This window comes from Branchiostoma lanceolatum, chromosome 1 (genome assembly GCF_035083965.1).
Source record: "Branchiostoma lanceolatum isolate klBraLanc5 chromosome 1, klBraLanc5.hap2, whole genome shotgun sequence".
NCBI classification, from domain to species: domain Eukaryota; kingdom Metazoa; phylum Chordata; class Leptocardii; order Amphioxiformes; family Branchiostomatidae; genus Branchiostoma; species Branchiostoma lanceolatum.
This window is the reverse complement of record NC_089722.1, coordinates 24596193-24622021: the sequence shown is the minus strand read 5'-3', so window position 1 is coordinate 24622021 and position 25829 is coordinate 24596193. Positions and strand designations below refer to the sequence as shown.

Genomic DNA, 25829 nt, shown 5'->3' with positions numbered 1-25829 from the left:
CTGTCGAGGGCACGTCGTAAAATCACCCCTGTCCGAGCACGCTTCATCAAGGGAAGAGTCGTGAAAGTTTTCCTACCCGTGCGTGTCCTCGCGCTATTTGGGCGGAAATGGCCCCGGTAACCCCGCGTGAGGGGCCGTTTTGACTCGGGTGCCTCAGCGGGAGCGGGAGAACCGCATCAAATTGGGTTGTAATGACGCCATGATCTGTACCAAGATAGAGATCTGAAGGCGCATCCGTCTTGTCCATAACACTGTCTCCTGGAGCGGGTGGAACATCAGTAAGTCCGTGTTGACTTACAGACGAAGTTCTTTCGGTAGACTTTGCATGGCTCATACTCAGATCTACATTGACTTACAGTTGGTAACTGGAAGACCCCGGTTCAAATCCGGGGAAGGGCATTCTGGTTGGAGCTGTATTCGTCTATCGGAAGGGACGTAATATGGGGGTCGGGGACGTAAAAAGGCACTACAACAGCCTCGTTACTTAGATGGGTGCCTACTGGCTGTACTTCAGATGAATAATACAGGAGTTTTGTTTTTGGTCCGAGGTGACATAATTAAACTCAACTTATCAACTTCTCACTAACTAGAAATTCATCACACGAAATAATCAATATTCAAATCGATCGGGAAACGATTTTATTTCATTACAAAACCTCGACTTGATTACATCGAAACAAATCTTCCTTTGATTCAGACTAAACATAACAACATCTGTTCAACACCAAGGACAGGTTGTCACAAACCAACGTATCGTTGACACAACATGCCGAAAAAAATGTAATACGTCATCATTGTAAGGTAAACGGTACGGACATTTTCCCTCACATTCATATATTGCTGAGTCGGTCTAGATTATTTACATAAATTATGTACATCAGTACGAAGCTTTCAAAGACTTAATTCAGTGGGCATATCTTGACATTGAAGACCAGACGGAACTTCTTTCAGACAGCAAAAATCACGTGTTCAAATTTGTCATATTCGTTAGCCTGCCATATGGCACGAGAATGTCCAAAGTTATTGTGGATGAAAAAAGGAGCCCTGGACGCAAATGCCAACGTGGTTGTCGACTAAACCCGAAAAGAATGGGCAAAGAGATAAAGGTTCAAATATTCATTTTCTAATCGAGAAGCCGTATTTTTGGCATACGATTTAAATGATAGTTTCTCGGCGAGAAATCTGACAAGCTTTCATCCATTATTCGATCGTTTTGTCTTGCTGCTAACAGATGTATGATAATCACGTTTTCAGCCCACATTGCTTCGTGAAAAGCTGGCCAGTAGGATGGCTAAGTGAGCTTAATCAGTAGCCCGGGGAAGTTCTAAAACAAATCCAGGATCAATTAACATTTCCTAGTCCCTGCAGTAATGAAGCAGTATTGGTTTAGACGTGTCATGAGGAAACTTGTTTTACAGAGCTAGTCTGGATAATAATCACTTTATCAAATGATTGACATTACAAAAGGTCAATCGAATAGCTTTCAATGGCATAATTTCTTTCTTTTCGTTTCTTTTTTGGAATGGATCAAGATGGCGGCAAGACAGCTGTAGGATGAACCTCGGATAGAGAGATGCATCCTGGGACTCTGCTAACAGTAGGATCCAATATGGCTTCCTAGTCGTACTTTCGGTACCTGAAGATCACGTGATCGCCATCATCCGGAATGAAGTGGTCAATGCCTGGAAGATAAGATCAAACAGGTGAATCTATGACGACATTGACGAAATGCATAAAGACAAAGAATGACACCGAGACAGTGGCCAGGACAGAAAACGGATGAAGAAAAAAGGCATGGGAGGTAGAGGAATGGGAAAAAGAACGACAAGGGAAGAGACAGGGAGAGAGGAAGAACGAGGGACAAAATCCGAGAGAAAGAGATCACTGAACCATACCTTCATCTATGGAGATGTCCGGGTCCAACATGATTGTCCAGTACCGTTTCTCGTCGTGGTCTTCCCTCACTTCCCCGATGGTGCTGACGTAATGGCCCCACTTCGTGTGCGGCGCTTCATACCTGTGTGTGTTTGAAAAAACAACAACAGAGTTCTGATATCGGTTATGATCTTTGAAATCATTTGTAGATATTTTTATACTGTACTGTACTGCTAATGTGCACTTGTTTTACCCTCCCTTTCACATTGTGTCATTAACTCACATAAAATTATTAACAATATAACACATCACGCTTAAATTTCAACGCTTACCTGAACCTCTCGTCCCTCTCCGCGGCGAGGTCCATGATGTCGATGAAGCTGGTGTTGCTGGGTACGGTGATCTCTATACTGGCTGACACGTTAGGGTGGAAGTCACTGTGGATGGTGTACTCGACCGTCATGTTACTGACGTAATGGTTAGGTTCCTCGTCCGGGTCATACAGGTCATACTCGGTCATCAGGAAGCTCTCCTCGTCTTCATCCATGATCGGAGCTGATGACAGAAAAGTTTCAGTGTTTCAGTCGTCACACAATTTTTTTTAGGTTTGCTTGCTTTGAGCTGACATTACTTTTACATTAGAGCCTTTTGGTCGCTTGCATTGCTTGATTGTGTGTTAAATTTTATAATACACATGTTTTGTGCTCTGTTATGAAAATGTTTGGAGTTAGGTCAAAATCTGAAAGAGTTTCTCCATCTATTTATTCGATCCATACCCGATCACGTTTCGAATACAGCTCACGCCATGCGCCAGGTTGTGCTCTCGTGTGAGTGCATTACAAAATGGCGCTCTTAATGGAAACCGTCTATTCTATTCACTGTAGTTCATATTTACCCATTTCGCACATGATCCTGTTGACGTCAGCGTACGTCTTTCCGGCCAGAGCCGGCAGGACCTGCACGGTTGTCTGGAAGAACTGTCCGAACGACCCGTCCTGGTGCTGCGTGCGGGTCAGGGTCGTCAGGGCGTCCGGGCACCGCCACGTGGCCGGCTCCAGGTTCGCTGCTATCATAGCCTAGAAGGGACCGCAGGGACGGATACACAGATGAAAATTTACTTGAGCTAGCTCCAAAGCTATTTTTATAACAGGCGTTGGCTCCTTATTCTTAAACCAAAAGATGTACAGTCACGTACAGTTTGTCTGTCTGTCTGTCTGTCTGTCACCTGTTGCTTCGGCAACTTCAGTGATCAGTGGACCACGGATTTACTCGACGTCATAGGGACTGGAACCCTTACCAGTAGCTAAGCGACAACCTAGCTTTGCATTAATTTGAACCTCTGACCCTCCGGCGACCGGTCCAAAATAAAGGTTTGCTCACCACTGGACCATGATCCCATTTAAACAAAACCTCGCACTATACTATTACCTGCTGTGCTACAAAAGTCGTTACGATTGCTACGCTATGAACTTCGCCTTCTTGTGTAAAAGTTTCACCCCACCTGTACGGCGAGACCGGTGTTGTGTTGATTGCCGAAGCTGCCGTCGGGTCTCTGCTGGGTCCTGAGGTAGTTGACAGCCTGACCGAACACCGACTTGATCTCCGCCTTGTCGTGCTTGTGGATGCGCTGTTTCTCCACACAGGACAGGGCCAGGACCGCCATAGCTGTTGCGTCTGGGAAACACGAGAGAGAAAACGAACATGTTTTTCCTAATGATAGGAGTCCATGAAGCGGTAATAAAGCAGAAGTAAGGAGTGCGGTTTTGTCCTGGAACTATCTGAAGATCAACTCCGTTGTAGTATCTGCTAGGGAAAAATTCAAATCAGTTGTAGTTTCCACAAAACCTCATGAGAGCGGCAGTACAGAATGGAACCGACGCAATAATGTGATCCTATCGTGTTCTTCAACACTAGTGTGTTTCTTTGATCTCTACAGTATAAAGGAGTACCACCAGGATTTAAGACACTTCTAGCGAGGAAAGTCTCCAACAACACGTAGCCGAGTCGGCTGATGTAACGGTACTCACCGACACCGAACGGGTATCCCCCGTCAGACTGCTGACCCTTCGCCAGGTCCTTGATGAGTCTGGGTTTGACCGGAGCTCCGGCACCGCAGATGGCAAGCACTCCCTGGCTGAACTGTCAAACACATGTAATATACAGACTCAATAATTACAGTTCAGTTACATTTAATCACAGTGATGCAATTTGCTGCTATTATTTTGCCTTATGGCTGTGATATGAACTTAAAGCAAAGATGAGTAACAGCAATAACAAGCGTATAAGTAAAGCAGGCCAAAACGCCATCCCATCATCCTCTGCAGCCAACCATAAATATATATGTATACCATTGCGCGTCAAGTGATGTAGTTTTTGCCTACCATACGTAGTAACATGAAACCAGCTTTGATGTGGTCAGGGGTGTAATGAAAAATTAAGAAGCAAACAAACAAACAGACAACAACAACAAAAAACGAACAAACCAATAAGTACCTGGTAGAAGTTGTTGAACTCCGCCGTGGGGAAGTGGAACAGCGCCCTGTCTATGGCCTCCAGCAGGTTGTGTCCGTAGAAGTTCCGCGGGTTCTGACAGGTGGCGGTCAGCGCAAGGACGTAGTGAGACAGCTCACCTGTGGGAACGTCTTTCAGGTGGAAACCTCTCCTGAAGAAACAAACAGTTCACATAGCGTCTTAACAAAGAGTGAAATGAATATATGAAAGAAATCTTAAGATATCTATACATATCTGTATCTTCATATCCGATATAACCGCCCATCGGCGCAAAACACCAGCTTCGTATTGTATTGTATTGTAAATATCTGCTAAGACACCTTTACCCTTCTCCCTGCTGCCTAACTCTAACCAATAGGGAATTGGGTGCCAAGCGGCTACTTCAGTGTGCTTAAGGTTAATGCATTTGTGGTGAAGAGGGGAACGTGCGCTCTGCGGGAAAGGAAGCAGGAGAAACTTTCCTTCTAGTTCCATTGTCTACATTCACTAGCATGTTTTCTCGTCTGCACAACGTTTATGGGTTTTTGTTTAAAACCAAGGAAAAGTTTTTGATACTGATCTTTGTCAGGTTGATTAATATAGGCGCAACACTGAAAACATTTCAGCAAGCATACGTCTTTAAAGACAATAGTAACTGTGAAATTCATCATTGTCCATGTATCATATACATGTACATGAGTTGACCTTTTCAATGTCTAGGAATACATTTTGAAGCTCTGCCAAAGTCTTGGAGCTCCGCCACAAGCTCCCTTGACATAAGAGGCACGAAAACCATGTTGAGTCATCATTTGTTCGTTCATACCGGTATTCTACCCGGACCTCGGTGCGCATACGATTTACTACATCAATATGTATGTTCCTCTATGTCACAATCTTCACAGTGAGTTCCCCTGACACCGGTGCCATGACATTTGGGTGAACACCCGTTCATTTTCCAATCCCTTCTGCTTCGGGGCGTGGCGGGACCACAACCCATGAAATAGCGTGAGCAGCGCCTCTGATCCCCCGTTTGTTCAGTTAGATCTGATGCTTCATTATGTTAAATGAAGGGGATAGACCCCAGGACCCTTTCATAAAGTCCCAATCAATGTTCGGCCCCGCCTCAGCAGTGAGGTGCGATCAATCTCGGCCCGTCGCGCGGATTATTGACAGCTAGTTCTCGACCATATGGCGGCATGTCTCGGCGGCTCCGGGCTCCGTTTGTATTTATCAAGGCTTAATTGAACACCATGTCGTTTAAATGAGGTATCGACAGGCAGAGTTTGTCATGTACGGGGGCTGCGATGTGTGCAACATATATTTCATGTTGTGTACATTGCGCATATCGGAAGTAATCCGTCTTGCAAGGTGGCGGCATTTGTCATGTACCCGTGTGACTGCGTTGTGTGGCATATGCAATATTCTTTTGTTATCTCCTATACATTCAAAATATTAAAAATACATAATTGTATATAGATATTTTAGACTGATATCCTCCATCGCTCAAAGATAGACTATGACTTCTTGCAACCCGATCCTTATTTCAACATTTATTTAAAATATCTGTTCATGGATCATGGCGATTTTAGTCCTATCTGCTGTCATAACATTGCCTCATATCTTATGCTCATTCATTCTAGACCATACGCTGGTGTCTTATGGGTCAAAAGTTTTGGACCTATGTAGACACACGGTCTGGGCTAAGAGGGCGTATATAAATGTAAGGATAATACCTCGTAACTCGCTGGCAGAATTCTACAGCCGTCTTTTGTGACGATAGTTTCAGATTACCCCCATGTTTTGCATCACCAAGGTTACGCAAACGCCAGAATTTATACACAAAGTTCAGGGCACTTCGTATGCTTGTGTATGCGTCAAACTTTCCCACTTTGCGAGGTGAGTTCAGGTCAGGTAACAGGTAATCTAGCAGCATAAGAAGGTAAATCCCTTTGTACACACTGGCGGTCCCCTCGGTTGACTTTATCTCATCCAACCAACCTTCAACCGATAGTCTGTGACTTCAACTTCATTACCATGATCACATTCGGGCATCGCGCCAGCGGGGATCCTAAAAATGTCCCAACGCACTTACATCACGGCGGATCGATGGAAGGTCTACCTCAGTCATCCAAGGCTAATTTTGCCAATTTGACCCCGTGCATTGAATCTCCCGCAAGAGCAAATCCGGGCACTTGTGCGGGGGTGGGTACTACGGAATTATGGGAAGGTCAGGCGGCAGTAATGACCGCCATCTTGAATAATGTCAAACCACATAGACCGGGGATTCTGTTCCCTCTTTTGCCTTAACTTGTGCATTAAGTCACATATCTTGGTAAAACGTTGACCTACAGAGCTCTAGTGCAGTAACAAATAAAATTTATACAATATTAAACAGGTTTATTAGAATAGCGACCTGCCGGCCAGTACTTTCCGCCTCCACCAGAGGACTAACTATATAACTCCATTTTCCCCTTTTACCCGGAAAGAACCCGCAGAATATTTGCATTTTCAACTTCCCTCAGCCTGTCTTCTAACTGCATGCAGAAGATAAAGCGTATCCTTCATACTTGGCAGTTAGCCTAACCTGATAAGACCGAAGCCGGGTATGAATCCTACTAAATCATGCATGTGAAATAGAGCCCCGGGCCCTGTGAAGCCTGTAACCTCTAACTGCGGAAGATAAACTGTATCGTTAATTCTTGGCAGTTAGCCTAACCTGATCTAACCGAAGCCCGGTATGAACCATACTAAATCATTCATCAGTAAACTACAGTATGGCGGGTACGACAGATGGATAGCCTGACACACTTCACTCCAGTAACCACATCGATAGCTTAGGTCTCCTTCCAAGAACAAATGAGAATCGATGTTCGGAGTCGATAAATTGTTATGAGCGTCGCACAAAGTAGATAAGTCCAATACAAACCTGCCCTCGGGACGTTCGTACTAGTCGCAAAGACCGTACCATATACAGATAAGGGGGTGGTAGAGAACTAGATGGTGATTTGAAAACAGTCTCCAGTGAGTCTCTTTTACGTACATATTCCTCATGAAAGCGAATAAATATCTCCCCAGTATTTCCTGGGACGTTTTAAATGAAATGGTTGTATCATCTACAGTGCAGGTATACATAGAATATAGACTAACAGTTGTGTTGGACACCAGAAGCAAAATACATGTATCAATCATCAAACCTAGTCTACGGTCACTGAGGTAAGAAACAGAAGACAAACTCAGTAGTCAACAGCAATGAGTCTTTTTTTTTAATATTAGCTGCCTCTTCCGTCTTTTGTTCTTTATGTTCATTAACGGTGTTTAAAGCCGAGTAGCGAAAATAAATCGACTAATTTCACGTACCTCCCACGGACGCCCTTCAGCATTTAGCGTGATTAGATTTTCCAGCATGTTTCAATTGCACAAATGGACATGACAAGACCTTTGCAGAGCGGTTCGATACCTTCCATCATCGACCTGTCTACATGTGAATTGAAGAGAAGATCAATATGACAAGTCCGAAACTAGAAAAGGCAATTGAAAAGCGTGAACCTAAGCAAACAAAAGTAGACATTTCTTCACTGATAGTGGCTTAGGTTTGCGCTTTTTAATTTCTCTGAATCCTGATTTGTCATCAATGTTAAAACCGGCCTCTTAAAACAAGAAAATCTTTTTACAAATTACAGCATCATCCAAGCTGCAAAGAAACAGACGATCGAGTGTAAAAACTAAGTCTCTTCTTAGCCTACTTAGGCATCATCAAAGCCGATCTTTCTTATCGATATATGTGGCCGAACATAGATTTATGTTAAAATTTCCCTTGTGTCCTGACTCTGTGTTATAAAACAAGCTTATGTAAGGCAATTCAGATCCAGCGCACCGAAAAACGTCGAACGGTGTTGAACGCCTGCCAGGTCGATTCACAGAGTCTTGTTATTGCTGTGACAACGAGACACCGCGGGTTTACTTATCATGTAGCCGACAGGGCGATGAAGATTTATGTGACTTGGTCACAGTTTGGCTTTGTCTGCAGACAGCATGATATGAAAGGTGCTTTACAGTCACATCAATACTTCTTTTCAAGATACTCGCAGCCAAATGCTTCAATCATTATATTTTGCATTGATCCTTAACTTAACTTCAGTCTTTGAATGGGTTCAGCAGCACCCAACTTTGGTTATAAGATACGTTGATTCATAAGTTTCGGCAGTACCAATATATGGTAGTCGTCCTTCCAGGCAAACCCTAGATATGAGATGTGGTATCTTTATCGAAGTCTATGCATCTGAAAGTAAGAAATGTTAATTCCATTGCTAGCCTTCGGGCAAGAGTTTGCAATAAACGAATATACTTGTATGGCCGCAATAACCCTAGACGTGATGAGTTAGCGGGCAATGGGCACACAGAAGAAGCAGATCAGCAGAATCCGGTCCCCGCAGGTCGATACGGTAGCCTTGTAACCCAGTCCCCGGGTGAGAGGTTGGTGTATTAACCCGCAGGGAGAGGAACCGCTGTGTCAGATCAATAACCGGCTGATTCTATAAGAATAGTGCGCGCAGAAGGTGAAGGCTGTAGCGCTGTTGTAGCTTCAGATATGCGTTCTCGTCCGTAGTTGCCAGAAGCGACTCCATAAGAACCATTTATAGAAGCGATACAGTTATGAGTTTGTAGCCGTTGGCGTGTGTGCCAGTCTGTAATGGAAACGTGGCAGGGCTAGGAACATCAGTGATGGTGCCAATACTGCAGTAACTCATAAATTGGAAGTGTCACATCTATAGGTGAAAATGGGACAGGAGCCACAGATGCATCATTCGCAAGTTATTTATAGACAGTATTAGGCACTGGGGACGTGTTGCAATCAGCAACAGAAGTTACAAAGTTAGCGTTACCATCGAACACCTACTGCTTTGCTGTGGTTTGGCGCGCTAAAAAGGTTTACGTGCCCCTATTTAGTTTTGGCGGTTTATTTTGATCGAGGCAGCTTAATTCATAATTGTTGCAAAGGGGAATGTTTTATTGACTAAAGCAGTCCACTATTAAGTATTTGAAGGAACGAAAACGTATAAAGCACACGGATTCAATACCAGGAGACAGACTTCGTTGTCGAGAAAGTCTTTAGATGAAGATGGAATAGCAGAAACTCAGTTACATTAAGACGTCGATTTCTCTAAGAGTACTGACTAAGACCGATAAAAGACCTGAGGTAAATTCCTAAATCAAATCAGACAAAACAAACAGAACAATGCTCACCGTGAAGCAAGAAAAGACAGTCCTAAAAGGATTCATCTACAGGCTCATTTATCTTCTGATCAAAGCTGCTGTGTAGTGGGAAGGCGGCTTTAACTTGGTTAATTCAACATGCCGATAAGGGACCATGGATCGATACTGAGCACTGGGTCTGGGAAAGTCACACCGAATTCCAATTACAAACTGCTTACGACCGTGCTAAAAGTTTTACCGCAAGCCAATGAGAAGCGCGGAGGCCTCATGAAAGTAATTTAGGAAGAAACAAACTGATAGGTTCTACAATCAGCACATACTATAAGACTGGTTTATTCTTCAATGATCTCTTAGCAGCTATTAAGCTGAATTGCCGAGACACATAACATTTCATTTCATTTAAAAACGACGACTTCATTACATCCGCAACAATTAAAAAATACTTGTTAAAATACGACAATACACACAAGGTAAGCTTCTTATTGTAACACATATAGTCGTGGATTTCTTAAGTGTTCAGAATACGAATCATGTAAGGTAACGCACTGTTCATATACCGGTCAGTTCGGCCATATTGAGTGTCAAGTTTATGTGACGACCGTGTTTGCCGGCCACTGATGTTCCCTCTAGTTGGTGGGAGTAGGTGCTGGAATTGGCCTGATCGAACAAGCTTCTTCGCAAACGACTCAGTGAGAGTTCTACGTCGTGAGTTGAGGGTTGGCAGCCCTAAGAGAGAGCAAGCAGTGGTGTACGATGTGTATTCAACACCCAAGATGACGCGCAGGGCTCTTCTTTGGATTTTCTCAATTCTGTCACTTAACGTCTTAGGCAGTCCGGGGTGCCAAATCGGAGAGGCATATTCCAAAATTGGCCGAATGTAGGAAACGTACACCGTCATCAGGTCCTCTATGGAGAGATGGAAGTGCTTCAGTTTCTTGAGAAAGTACATGCGCTGATTAGCTTTAGTACACATTGAGTCCACGTGTGAGTTCCATTTCAGATCAGCCTGAAGGATAACACCCAAAACTCTCAAGAGAGGCCCTACAACAGTCGCTGTTGCTAGGCGACCATCTGGAATCAGCTATATATTCCATATATTCTCCCGCCAACGTCGATTTTCTTAGTAAGATACCAAGCTCCTCAGTAACATATTGCTAGATTGCATGTCCTGCCTTATATCATACTTGGGACGCTGCACTTGGGACAATAGTACACATTGTACTGAACAATATACTGAACCCCATAAAGGTTTTACAGTGGAAGAAATCTAAATGTTTAATAGAAAAAGAAGTACTTAGAATGTGACAAGCAGAACTCTCAATGTGGCCGTAGCCCAGATGTACCATCCTAATTCTTTCCTAGCTGGTGAAATAGCAGTAGGGAGCAACGAACCAAGTGCAACTGCCAGATTACGAATGCATGTTTTGTGATTCTGCTTTTGTTCCGTCCAAAATACATTCTTTTAATGTATTGTCGGATGGGAAGATGATCATACATATGTACATATTGACAGGCACAAATCCATCACGCTTCCTTTGTGAATGTTGGGGTTAATGGGAAAGGCATGACCCGTACAAAACTGACTGCACTCTCATAAAGATCATATCTTCTCCACTGCTCAATTAGGTCACGCGAGATTACACCTTAACTCACGCGAGATTACATCCTAACTCACGCGAGATTACCCCCAAGCGAGATTGCACACACAGAACCGAATGGCATGGAGGTCAAGGAAAATGTTTTTCAAAGGCATGAATACGACCGCGGAGGTGGACAGTCAAGAATAATTTACAACAGGCAGATTCGAAACAGTTACTCATATCATCAAAACTATTTTCATGCCCTTCAATAACATAACCCGGTTGTTTCAGACTCAAAGAACACGGGCTAAATGCTACCATCACGTCGTAATTTAAACCATTTTGGGACTGCCAGCTGCTTAATACCATCACGCCTACTCGTATCAGTAGCAATTGTAACACTTAACTCCATTAGTATCGACTGATTAGCGGTGAAGGGACTTTATAATTGCCTTTCGTGAGTGGTTCAGAGGTGTTACACCGTAACGGTTTTATGGCTTTGGTGTCAGATTTATTGATTTACTTATTCACGGCTTGTAGTTAGCCAAGATGTATTCTGCATAGGCTTGATCTTGACCCTGGTTTGAAAGGTAGGGTCATTTAAGGTGAGAGTATAGAGGATAACATGCTAATAACGGATGATATGAATAATCATAACGAACGATGTTCTAGACTTCATCTATTGTTAATTTACCAATGACCCTGTAGCAATTATCGTTATGGCTATGTGTACTGTGGTCTTCTCTGTTGTTGCGAGTTCTGGGTAGCTTTATGGTTGATGTTGAAACAACACAAAGAGCTCTTTTCATTAGATACACGTTAATGTAATGTTTGAAACCTGCATATCATCTGTAGCTATAACTAACTAACCAAACTACTTAACTAAATAACTATCATTGGTGCATATACACTAAATATATGACATACTAGTAGTCTTCAATATTGAGATGTCTCATTAGGTTCAAATAAACAATATGTAGGGATTATGCTTAGATTATTTTCTCGTTAAGAGACGTGGCACATCATGTAGCTTTAATCCCCCGAACACGGCTGAATGATCGGCTTAACGCAATTAGGCGCTGTCATGATGGAGAGAAAGACGAGTGGCGCCTCTTCCTACCTAGAAGACTTAGTACATATGCATTCCCAGCTCCCAATGTAGATATAGAATCTCTCTATACACCGTGTCTGTTTATGAATGAATGGACAATATATATTGGTGATCGCTATGTCACAGAAAGTCAGTCTTTGCAAAGACTGGGTAACGCCGTATTCATGCAATCATGGCACCGTCTGCTGCTGAAAAGCTGTACTGGGTAGACAATCTAGGAGAGCAGAATAAATATACACTAACATCACCTTAATATAGATACGGTCAGAACGCCAACTTGTCCAAGGTACATTAGAGGATTAGAGATTGAAAAATAACATCTATAATTTTGAAATTTCGAATATGTTTTGAAGTGCGTAATAACCCCTTCACTCGTACAAATTGAAGTGGACAGGCGTTCGCAGAAGGTCTGCAGAAGTAATTGCAGAGCCGATAGAGGTCACAGGAATGTCAAAGCATTCAACCGCGCTAACGGCCACCCATCTGAATTATGGAAACACTCACTGGGATACTTGTACAGGGTCAAGCCAGGTCCTCCAAATCATAGATTTCCGAGTGCGCAGAGTTTAATAACGTTCACTTGACTTCTTGGCAAGCCTCGGCGAGATGGTCAAACAGATCGAAGAGGCGCGCACCAACATGAAATATTTAGGATACCTTTTTGGTTCGTAGAAGTGTGCACAGTTGTGAGAACCAAAAAGGGGCTACTTTTCCCTCTGAGGCCCGACTTCAGCACAGAAAACCCATCAACAGATTCCTTTCAGGTGGTTGAACAGTGCCGTGTTTGAGATATATAAACTGCTTCATATTTGGGCCAGCGGCAATGAGATAGACCTCTTGACGTTGATAGTTAATACCAAAGGGAATTGAAAACAAAAAGACATAAAACTTCCATCTAGAAGAGTGGAGACATCGGTCTAATGTACAACGAGCTACGTTATACTTAAAATATAACTGAAGTCGACTACCCCCTTTAGTATGTTGATAAGACCAGTACAGGGCCGAGGGCACGTGGGAATATAAATTTCGGAAGTAGCCACGTTGTTTTTCATTGCAGACTTTCAGGAAGCCAACCATGTCCGATTCGTACCCATCACAGGGACCTAAGGCTAGTATGAGACTAGATTGTTCCATCATAGGCCATTGGGATATAGCTCTACATGACTCCTCTAGGATAACATTGCCCACAACCACATCCACCCCTTAGGGCTCCATCGGCCGGTTCCAGGCTAGTTTATCACTCCACACAGCGACTTCTCTCAACGGCCATGCTGATCTGTTGCTAACATGTGTTCGTGACACAGTGCAGTACAGAACATTTCTCCTATCCGCTGTCTAGTACATGCTAATATGCATTTTCTTTTCCCCACTGGCCACCGGTGACTTTCAGGCAAACCTTCGCCAGCGCCTCTGTCCACGCCCGGTTATAGGCTAACAGCTTTCCCCAGCCGTGAGTGCATTTAAATTAATAAAGTTGTGAGTGCATTAACCGATAGGTGAAAGGTTAACAGAAAAGATATTAGGTGGACAGGACTTACGCCGCTGTCCGTATCGATTGTCCGCGTAAATTGATATCGGCTGACGGAAAACAATGCCAGACTAAGCCCCTGCCTGAGTGCGAAGTTATTCCAAGGCTAACAGTGCCGCCGTGCCGAATTATCGGTACGAGAGCGGCCAACAATAGATGATTTCAGTTCACCGTCTTGGCTCAAACTTCGAGTGCTCGTTTTTTATTGAATACGCGAGGGTGTCTTACACTGAACTTTTTTTGCTGTGAAAGGAATGAAAAATGATTGATATTCAGGTCATATTGTGGACAGCCACAAAAGTTATTGCTCGTGCAACGCTTGTGACCCTCCAGCCTTTAATTTAAAATGTATTTCAAAGATGATGAAAGTTAAAAGAAGTATTCTGTAGTCTCCATACTAACAACACGAGGCATTACTGCACTGCTGTGAAGGCGAAGTGAATGTAAGGTCATAATTTTCACGCGCGCATGTTTTGCTAGCTTTTGATAGCAGCATCTTGTAATGTTTGTTAGTTCTTTCGTTCGTTTTTTTGTTTGTTTGCTTCACCATCAGCACAATAACAGGTCAATTAAGTTTTAGATAATCCTGAATTTCTGATCCTTCACAAATGTAGGTCCAAAGTCTCTAAACATAAACTTAAAACGTAACCAAGTCCCTATCCCGAAACAAGACACCCTTCAGGAAAAATTGGAACAAATTAAGAATGACGTCCCTCGTAACGAGCAGGAAATGAAGTCCTAATTGAATTCCGAACCGAATTCTAAGACGTCGTTATTTTCATTCTGCCTGGCGGGGTAACAATGCGTGCTGACCGCCTGCGGGAAGTATCGATCCGATACTACTGACCCACTTTTTACCTGACGGGGTCGTCACATATCAGCAATATTTGATTGCTTCGAAACGATATCCCTGCATATTTGTTCCACCTTTACCCAAAGAAATTTCGATGATTTCCTGCAACATCTAGGTCTTCTTCAATGACTTAATGTTTTCAACAGCTATCTTACAAATGTCGTAATGGATAAAAGTTGGGTCAAAACTGCCTTCATGCACAAAGAGGAACAAAAGAATCTAGGCACACTTTATCTATCAGCTGATATTCTTTTGTCACAAAGTTTAATCCTATGAAACGATCCTGTTTCCCACCCAGATGAGTTATAACTGGTTTAAACCAGCCGTCAGCTCCTAGGTTAATGATTAAAAACCCCTACATGCGATAATGTCAGCGTCACAACCACTTTAGGATGAACTGGAGCAATCAAGGATCGAAGAACCTGTGTTGTACCTGTAGCCTTTTCCTCACAGGTGTGATTAACACCTGGCAGAAAACGTCACCTTTGCATATTGGGGTCGTGCCAGAAACACAGGTGGCCCTTTCCTGCCGCTTGGCAGATCTTCTTGCTCTGTGGCTTGCATGTGTATTTCCAATCTTAGAATTTTACCGTTGATACATTGTCATTGGCTATCCATGTCATCATATTAACGCATGGGTTGCTTCTGGGCTTGATCTCCAGATTCTAAACCCGATCCTGAATACCTCTACCCCATACCCTGACCTAGGCCAGTAGGTGAGTAGACCCTCTTCAACATCACACTGAACAGTCCTATACCTGAAACGACCAAGCAGTGGAACATACATGGCTGGCGGATTTCGATGTCATTGAAATCCCATAGCAATCAGAGTGAAGTGGTTCAGTTTCCACGGCCGATCTCCTGCCTCGGGGTCCACATCTGACCTACTTACAGGTGGGAGGTTATGATTAATGACCAATTTTATTACCTCCTGCCTTCGTGCATGCCTTCAGGAATTCCAGGGCTCAGGTATGGCCTCTACAGGGTAGTCGTAAGTAAGAGAAATGAGTTAAAGGAAAGGTTTCTGATTACATTCATGTCATACATCTTGCTGACCATTAACTTCTGGTATTGAGGTCACCTGCCTTTAGGAAATCGATATCATCAAGAAAGTTTTAAACTGTAAAATGGATGTAATATGAAGAATGGAAATCGATGAATAAGATCAGCACAAGCGTGATTGCAATGATTTTGTCGGAATTTCATACTCCTTATGTTTTACGCATTTTCAGATAATATGAATTACGGAGGGTGAGCGACATTGTCAAACACGTAAGTTTAAGATGCTATTTCTCCTGTCACTGTACCAAAGTTTTCTGCCAACCTTGTGCGAGCTCATGTTACTACCCTCGGGCCAGGCTTACAAATAATCTAAGTGGTTTAGAAATAAACCTATTTGTCTTGTCCCGGCACATCACCAGAGGCCCCGGCTTTGCATTATTAAAGACGTAAATATCTGAGAGTTTGCTGACATTTCAATAACTACAAGTCTCTTGTACATCTATTTTGGCTGACATTCGCATGATAGTGAGCGCTTGCAATTGGCAAACGTAGGAACTTCACTTCGACAAGGTTTAGTGAATGCAGGTACTAAGTATGAAACAGTAGGTTGTGTACAAACACTATGTCCGCCCCGGAAGTACTCTTCCCCTAAAAACCACAATGAAACCAACCCTGCGCTATATCATAGCAACAAAGACTGGACAACTGGATTCGATCGAAGATGGACAATATGAATAGGACACCGCTTTCAGGATTTAATTGATTCATTGTCCGGAGAGATGATAGATCCCGATGCTTCATATTGTCGGTCCGGGAAGCCTATATTGCTTTTATTTATTCATGCCAAACAGATAATTATTAGATCACAGATTGCCCTAAGCTAAAGATCGATAAAAGATATACATATGTCATAAATTCACGTGTAGCTCTAATATTGAAATGATACATCAAATTGTGGAAAAGCTAAGATTTTGAACATGCATGTTTCATGACACGTTTCTTGGGCTGGCTATGCTGATACAAAATTATTGTACTATTCACTGGGCAGCGATGTGATGAGATATAAATCCCGCAAACACCTGCTTGGGAACGAGTTTAAGCCCGGCAGAGATAGCCAAACTCTCCTGTTAAATACCCACGGCTACCCTGTTTATTCTAAGCTTAGCAGCTTCATCTGGGCAGGCGTGGGCAGAATAATCGATGTAAAAAGTTTAAGGAAAGGAGGCCAAGGTATTGTTTGCGAACACATGATGAACAATTTCTCATAATTATAGCAGCTTGCTAGAAAAGATGCTCTAAGAAATCGATATGTATCTTTATTTGGTATTTCGTTGATGCACAGTTGCTGTGATTTGAGTTGCTTGGTGGGAAATGGCACCAAAGATAGCTGTAGGATCGCCGCCCATGCAATGTTCTCTCGAAAGCCAAAACATACAATGTACATTGGTTCTCATCCGGTTCACATCGTGAGATTTAGTTACCAGCAATGCCTAGGAACAAAGAGAGAAGCTCACACATTGCTAATCCAGGTAAAGCGGTGCGGTTAGGCAGCCATAAGGAAAGGCACATTTCCTGCCATGCACTTTATCATACATCAAACAGCAAAAAGCACAAGCCACTCAGCGTGCCCTGTTTACATACATGAAAAATCGATAAAGCAGTGAACGCATTTTGCCGGGGACAATTTCCTCACTTTAAACCTGGGCGCAGAACTATTCTTTTTATCGATTTTCCTGCCGGCCTGTTTGGTCAGGCGAGTGGCTCCGCATCTTCCGCACCGTTTGATAGAAAAGTGCATTTATTCCCAGAAGAACCGAGGAAAATCTTTCTCCTGTATATTCCACTTAAGATCACGACGCCAAGGTCGGACAGGCAGATTCCATTTTGTGATAAATGTTTGCTTTGACGGCGGGTGGCAAGGGAATGTCGCCTTATGGCATGACAATCATCTATATACAATTACTTCCGCTATATCTGCCTTACATTTTGAACCAGATAAAACACAGTCACGATTTCTGAGACGAATGAGGGATGACACGTCCCTCCAACAGATCAAAGACGCTCATGGATCAAAAGGAAACAATGGTCCCAGAGACAAGAGGAATTAAAACAACAAAATGCACTTTATGATAAAAGCGCGCCGACACAGTCTCCTGTTGAACCATCATTATCTGGGATATTCATTGCAAAACGCTACAGTGGCGTTTAAAATGTACAAGTGTTCATCCGACGTTTTGGGCCTCAAGGCTATAGATATACCGATTCCTCTGAACATGTACGTGACTGGATTTGTGGGATAAACAATAATTGTTCGGACTGAGTCTTTCCAGCTCCATTGTCAATCCAACCAAGAACGTAGGCTTGATCGTTGGAAGGGGCGAATTTTGCATTCTACCGACAGGAAATTTTGGCACAGGACTAACTATGTATACCACTTGACAGTGAGGTGAAGTAAATTGAGTTGAATCTAGAAACACCAGCTAGATCACTATCGACTAACAAGAATGTGATGCTATTTCCAGAACATAGCCTCCAGAACATAGCCTCATACCTACCTGAAAGATCTGCATTTAGGTGACTTTGACAATATTTGGTGAAACGCTTTGTGTATGTACTCGTGGAATTCTGGAAGTCTAAGGAAACAGACTAAAAATTCTAAGGCTTCGATATTACGATATAATGAAAGGTATGATGATATAATCAAAAACTGATATCAAGGAGGTTCAGTATCATAACACGATGTACATGTATAATACATTTCAAATGTCCCTGCCTTTTGAAAATGTCATCTGATACATCATATTCTCCGCAGTTTGACAAACGATTACATATGAGTGTGCAACATATTTGTAACTGATTACCAATGGGACAAAATCATGCCACGAAAGATTCGAATGATTATGATAAGTATTCAACATTTGACATTCAAACCCATAGGAGACAACAAAAGAGCGACTTCATGATTCTCCTAAATGAAGGAAATCAGAAGTCATGGTAGCTTAGCACACCCAAGTGTATAGCATAACGCGTAAACTGGAGGCCATCTCAAAGATTCAAAAACGTGTGGTGCAAGAATAGGACTTTGATTCTGGCAAGTAAATTAGTGAGCGTATCAGCCAGAAATTGGAATCATGACAGTTATACTGTTTGTACTTATTACATTAACATCAAACTGTGGTAATAAACCCAAACCATCGACTCAACCGTTATACTTGAGTCAATTAGATATTGAATTCTTTTCGAAATGATTTTTGTTGAAATTAAGATTACTTTGAAATGGACCCTTACCAGACAGGTCAAGTTGAAAACTACATTGAAACCCAGATAATCGTTAAGCCCAGGGAGAAGTTCCGTACCCTGGGACTCCGGGAAGATCCCTCCGCTGATACATTACGCAGTAAGATTAATGCGCTTCGTAACATTCAGTGGCACTGGCTCCATCCATATCCAATTTTGGCGAGGTCTTTTTCTGGAACCAAAATTGCGTTTGGCAATCTCTTGGCCCAGCAGGAGATAGGCGTGTGTCATTTGTACAGAAGGTATCCCTAGCTGTTACACTTCAGCAATACGAAGTCATGAACATGAACTTCTCTGTATTGCTGGCATGGGTCCAGACAAGGAGGCTGGGACATATTGCCAAAAAAGCATTACCAGCTACGGCAACAGTTAGAGGAATAGGATTTCTTGTGATCATCATTTTTTTCGTTCTAAAACGTATTTTTCAAATACATCTCCTGAAACCATCGAAACGTCAAAATGCTATGATAAAACATTGGCTTATGACAAGTAGAAGATGCAATCATTAAGGATTGTATACCTTATTTTTAGGATAATTTGTTGGCAATATTTTCGTGGTACACGTATAATTAGATATCTTTTCTGCATTTGAAGTACGTCTTCTCTTGCTCAGATCGGATCAACTGGAGGGATGTGTGAAAATAGTCTCACGATCAGAATAGTTACTCGATTGTGGGAACAAATCAGAACGCACCTTGCAATCTTTGACAGAAGCTCGATCTGCATCTGCTTGACGCTCAGCTGGCTGGATAGGTCCTGTTTGTTAAACCACGTGTCATTGGCCAGTTGCAGAGCCAAGATGGCGTTCGGCGTGTCTGCCCAGCCGTAGGCCGCGTTACGCATCATGATCAACCAACCGGCTGCTCGTTTACTTGGGTTGGGCGGGATCTGTTGCGGGATTTCATTGCTCTGTTTCCTCGGTTCAGCGTCACCTGTTGATGATAGAGAGAACAAAATTTAGAATGTGCAAAAGAAAGTTTCTGAAGCTCGTTCATAGAATCTCCAACTGTGTTGCAGTAATACCAGAGCTTTGCCGGTTACATATGCATACCCGCCAAAGATTAGTGTATACACTAACCTGATTAGCATTAAACCTAGCGCCATACCGGAAATGGAGTAGGCGTATTCCTGTTACGGTCAGCGGACCAGTGTGTAAACAGAAAGCAGCTTTTGTTTTATCCTGCTGCACACCGCGAATGGATCAGTACATGTGTTTTGAGCATTAAGCAAAAACCGCGCAAGAATGAACCAGCAGCAGATTTCTAAACAGCGAGAGAGTCATACGGACGCAACTGTATAGCTGGGAAGGCTTACTTGAGAATAACTCCAGAATTTCCTCAGTATCATCCCGAGATTCTATCCCCATAGGTACATCCGTCGTACCTATGGAAATATTATTGATATGGACATGTGTGTATGTGAGTACTGCACACTAGAGTAAATCAAAGGAAGCTGTTAATAAAAAGGCAAAGGAGAGCAAATACGTTTAGTTTAGGTTGTCAGTTGATTACCAATACTATTTGCAATCAAGTCATGAGCTACAAGCCAGCTTCTTCTTTTATGTTTCCTTTGTATCTTGGCTTGCATTCGTCAGAAGCAATTTTAAAGTGATTTGTGTTCCTCGTTGTGATGTAGAGTACTATCGATAGCGGGCTAGAATTAAGAATAATCTCGATAAGCTGGGAGTGAAACACTCAATTTTCCTGAAAGTTTTCTCTCTGGAAGTTACTTTCCTGTAGCAGCTCGATTCTTCTACACTGTCTCTGATTGATTAGTTCGCTCATTCTCACATTAACGGCTCCGTTCTGGGATGAAGCTTCCGCTCTGTAAGCAATCAGTACGCGGCGTGGTGATTAAAAGATGCCGCGGAATCATTCACTCTAGACAGCGTCTAATGAATCAACACAGCCGCGGTCTTATTAATGTAGAGCCGAGGCCACACGGTTGTTTGACAACGCTTACTTAAAAGTTGCTGCGATGTTTCCCCAGTGGTGGTTGTAAAGGCCTTGTCAGTGGTAAGGTCTGGAGCCATGCCTGTAGAGACAGTAGTTGGGTATAAGTGTCATACCACAAAACCCGCTCATGATTTATAATAATGTATAGTCTCTTAACCCTCAAACCACCGTAGCTTTTTTACGACTAATCTTACCGTATGGGGTCAAAACTGACCCCACAATGTTTTCTACAAATACAGCTTTATTGGTGACTATTTTTTGTGGTTCGTATATATGTATAGTTTAAGCAATCTGTAAGGGACAGTTTGACATGATTAGGTGTGAAGAATTTCTGCTTATTATCGTAGTTTATGCAAAAATAGGGAACATCGTCTTTTGTAACTTACGCTATTCAGACAAGCGGGCTCTTTTAAAGCCTGCGCCAACACTTCATGTGATATAGCATCTGAATGTCTTACGCTAGAACAACCAAACTTGGCCACCTTTGCTAAAATTTCGTTGGCAACAATTTGAATTTAATGAAATAACTAATTAATGTTTTCATGTTGCTATGGCAACCGATTTCTGAGAGCCATATTTGGAAAAAGTCGCTAATTTTGGATTTTACAATGTAATTCTAGAGCTGTCTTTTTAAACTGCACTTATTTTCTTATATCAATACCAACCAATGTAATTCCCCATCACTTTTATGATTTGATATTCATAATTTATGCATATTTGATTACGTCATCGGTCAAAATCTAAGATGGTGGACGATATAACTAGATTAGCTATAACCGGCCATTTCAACCTAAAATTTCATCATTACCATGTTTATTCAAACAGAAACAATCTTAATATAACATTTTGGTCCATTTTTTATTGTGTTATTAGGTTATATGATAAAAAAATGCATTTAAAATAATTCAAGATGGCGGAATTCGCTAGTGTAACCTGATATGAATACAATTTTTATGACGTCATTTTGACGTCGTTCCTGTTGCCATCTACATCTACGGATATATTATGATTTATCATACATAATTTCTATTCAAGTTTTAGCGTGTACCTTTGACTTATATGAAAATACCCAATGTGTTGGTTTTCGTCAATAAAATCACATAAATGACGTCATAATACGTCGCAACGTCATTAATCTTTACGTTCATTAAAAAATGTTTTTTTCACGTTTCTAAAAAACTACATTTTGTCACTATGATCATAATAACCCTTATCATACATGTTACTAGATGACAAGTATCAAACAATTGGGAATATAGTGCAGATTTTTCTGGGGTCAGTTTTGACCCCACCGGACCATGCGTAAACTTCCTAGGATAACTTAATCAACAATGAGCCAATCTCGGTAAAAACTTGTGAGAAGTTATGAGACATATATACAAACAAACTCATAGAAGGAATTTTGTTTTCGACTCGAAATGTCAAAATGGCACATGTTCATATACGCCTGGGGTCAGTTTTGACCCCATACGGTGGCTTGAGGGTTAATGTGAACGGCATATCGGTTTTGATTTTTCTAGTATCTGATATGGGGGAGCAACGTTAGAACTACAATTACAAAATTCTAATGCTAGAAATGTAGATTTAGATAGTTATACCCAACTAATATAGAAATATGATGTTTTGCTTGTGATACAGATAGGTGAATCGGTAAGGTATCATAAAATATGTTGTTTGTGCCATGACGTGACATAAAAACTAAGTATGAAGTAAAACTAAGTTCAAGTTCTCCTTGCTTTTATCACTCATTTATGCACACATCCATCCATCACGACATCAGCCTAGTGTGCATTATGACTTTTTGAAGTCATAAAGTCTTTTAAGTCTCCCTCAAATTAAAAGTAGCGTCAGATGGCAAGTAAGTGTTACTAGGCTGTTGCCTTACAACACAAACCCTCAGGAGATATTTGTTTGGAAGTGTGCTTGAAATGGCAAAAATGATCCAAAGCAACGGCAAATTTCGACTTAAGAATATTGAATCGATACATGTACGTCCACGGTGGTACATCAAGTTGGTCTAGTAAAGACCATTTGATTAAAATTCACATTCAAGCAGCCTTTTCTCCTGAACGCTTTCCAACGCTCCTGGAGCAAAGGCGCGTGTGTGAACAGGTTCAGCACGGTAACATGGACTTATGACTGAGGCAGATCGCCTGACATTTCCAGGTCAGGAACGTGCTCGTTAATTTTCACCTCAGCAACTCCGTTGACATTTGGCAGACAGCGCAGCCATGGTGCGCGCGCTTTTCGCCGTGATGTATCACGGTCGCGATGGTAACTGATGACGTTAATCAGAGTGTGTGTATGAATACAGCGCAGGAGATGGTGATTAATGTGTATCCATCCGCCATCGAATAGAGCAGAGCCGGTGGGCCATAGCCAGCAGTAAAGCGTGGAAAGTTTAAGAGCTCCATAAAACCCGTGACAAATTGTTATAACCTACAACTAAGTGCAACATGAAAGCGCTGATTTCTGTCGGAAAGATAGACTCCTGCTGGTTTCTTTCAAATAGTTTATGCTGTCAAAAGTTCGTACACACGTAGTCTGTAACATACTAGCTGAGCCTTGGCGTACCCAATCGTAGATTGCTTCACAAGCTGTCAGGGTAGCAAAGTGCTTTTAGAGACAGAAAGTTTATGGAGGTTTGAAGTTGCCATATTTCATACAGTCACGTCTCTTTACTTGCGCAGTAGAACAACAAAGACAGAAAGTGAAGTAGATATGGCAAAATGTATGTTGCTCTCAAGATAAGAAAGTAACCAACAGCTAGCAGAAAGGTGGTATCATACATTTCTTGTGTTATGGCTTTCTTCTGTGTGATAGCCATAAATTGTGATAAGACAAGAGCCTTCTGTGGTTGCACAAGGCGGCGATGGAAATGGCACACTAGCCTTATAACAGAGAAGATAGGTTACATGATGAATGCACTTTGTGTAGATATACTGCATTGGCTGAATGGCTATTTCAATCTATAGTCGTCACTTTTACATGCAGAAAAATATTACCTGTACTTCTGAGTTGACTGCTTTATGGGTTCGACATAGGAATGCTTTTAGTTCGGAGATAAACTGTGTATGAATACTGCATTAGGTACGCTGGCATTTACATTATTCGCATTGTTCAACGCGGTAAATTAGAACTCGGTCAGCAAGAGTTTGTTTGAAATAGCTGACATTGTGACTGTTATGGGATAAGTAAGATAGTCCCTTTGTGGGTGCGTGGGCTATAGGTCGGCGAGTTATTTACAGTAATGCATTGATTTTCTCATTTTCATTCTGAAGCTATATCAACCCAATGCCGTGGATATCTAAAACATGAATCATACAAACTTTTTTTCCGTTTGTGGGTTCTGGCGTTGAAATCAGGAATCATGTTGACACATAATGCTAAATTTTGGGTTAAAGATTGTTTATTTATTTATTTGTCAATCTTTAGGGTGGTTCCTTCAGTTAACATTGTAACTGATTTCCAAGGGATAATTGCATATGGTAGTATTCAACATGGAAGCAAAATCAACATACAGTCGAAGTTTTGCTTGTCCGTTTGCCGTTGAAGGAACTCAGGGTTATGTACGTAGGAGAAGAATTCGAAATGGTTCTTAGATGGGTTAAAGGATCAGACGTATTGGGATTAAGATAGATACAAAAATTCCTTCCAAACCACAAAAACACGGACACAATGATCACCAACATGAATCAGGACCGTTTAATCTATTCGCTAGGAATCGGTTCAATGGGACTGGCATTAGAACAGGTCCGTGATGGATTCTACAGTCGCTTCTGCACACAGGAAGCAATTTGATATCCGGGTAGTTCAGTGCGGCAGACGTTATAGGTTGTGCAAGGTGAATGTATGGCTGGTTATTTACAGAGATACATTTGTCATAACCGCCAAGCTTCAACATGTTTCAGTAGAGTACAGATGTCTGTATGTCCCTGGATCATGCAAGGACATTTTGTGCTCGTTCCAGCTCAATAACACAATTCTTGGTAATAGCATGTTTCTTTAGCTTTGATTGCAAGGCTAAAAGCTAGATAATCATCAATACTAAATAATCATCAATACTGTTGTACATGTGATAGTGATAAAACTGAGCAATTCTTCTTCAAAATGATTGTACGAAAAGCTGCTACATGCAAGGGGACTCAAAAGCTATCTGCCACCAAAAACCCCTGGTCAACAGATACAAAAAACGGATGTTCTGCTGCAGTACCAAGGTCACAGATCAGGGGGTCCAACATCGACCTTGACCTTCGTCTTCACCACACCTACCCACATACAAATATCATCATCCATCCAGAGGTTAAGTTCTTCTGACCACAAATATCTGGAAGCACAAACACACACACACAGACAGACCACAAACAATACCTACATTTTTCATGGAGGTAAGAAGATGACTCAATGTTATAGTAGCTACTGCCACCTCCCGCATTTTTGTGCAAATGATACGTTGGACTTAACATGTTGATTTACTCATATCCATTCATTTACATTTATGCATTGGTTAATTCATGTTGACCGTTTGTACGTATGTATAGATGTAGTAGACCTTACGAAAGTCGCTGTACGTTTGTTGTGTCAATAAAGATTTCTGGTATGGGCAGTTGTAGCAGTGCGTTCAATGAAATGCGCATGGAATATAAGTAGTCAGAACTTCGCAGGAGAAGAACAGGTGTGCCACCTGTACCTGACGGCGTGTAACGTGTGTAACGTACGTATGGCACGTATCGGGCGACTCTGTTTTTGTCCTAGTAACGACGCTCTAACGGCAGATACATCAACTTCTGTTGACGAAATGAACGTAACGACGTTATAGCGCAGCAGATACATCAATTTCCGTTGAGGAAATCAACATTTCGCTTCGCCTCTAGAGCCGTTCATTTCATACTGGCCTTCGCATCAAGCAGGTGGTAAATCTTAC

At 42.1% G+C, this 25829-nt stretch overlaps 1 protein-coding gene across 3 annotated transcripts in view; it reads right to left on the bottom strand.

Annotated features, from left to right (window-relative positions):
- Positions 1-622: 622 nt before the first annotated feature.
- Positions 623-25829, bottom strand: part of LOC136443593 (cobalamin binding intrinsic factor-like) — a 64485-nt gene continuing 39278 nt past the window's right edge. Inside the window, exons 2-11 of one of the 3 annotated variants that reach the window (XM_066440885.1) lie at positions 20913-20984; positions 20265-20333; positions 19645-19882; positions 4369-4537; positions 3903-4014; positions 3377-3549; positions 2771-2951; positions 2208-2430; positions 1896-2017; positions 623-1682 (exon numbers count right to left, since the gene is read on the bottom strand). In XM_066440885.1, the coding sequence (XP_066296982.1) occupies positions 1618-1682; positions 1896-2017; positions 2208-2430; positions 2771-2951; positions 3377-3549; positions 3903-4014; positions 4369-4537; positions 19645-19882; positions 20265-20333; positions 20913-20984 (1424 nt within the window). In that variant the 3' untranslated portion in view covers positions 623-1617. The remainder of the gene's footprint in view (positions 1683-1895; positions 2018-2207; positions 2431-2770; positions 2952-3376; positions 3550-3902; positions 4015-4368; positions 4538-19644; positions 19883-20264; positions 20334-20912; positions 20985-25829) is intronic. The other 2 variants (XM_066440895.1, XM_066440905.1) reach the window with 2 other exon arrangements.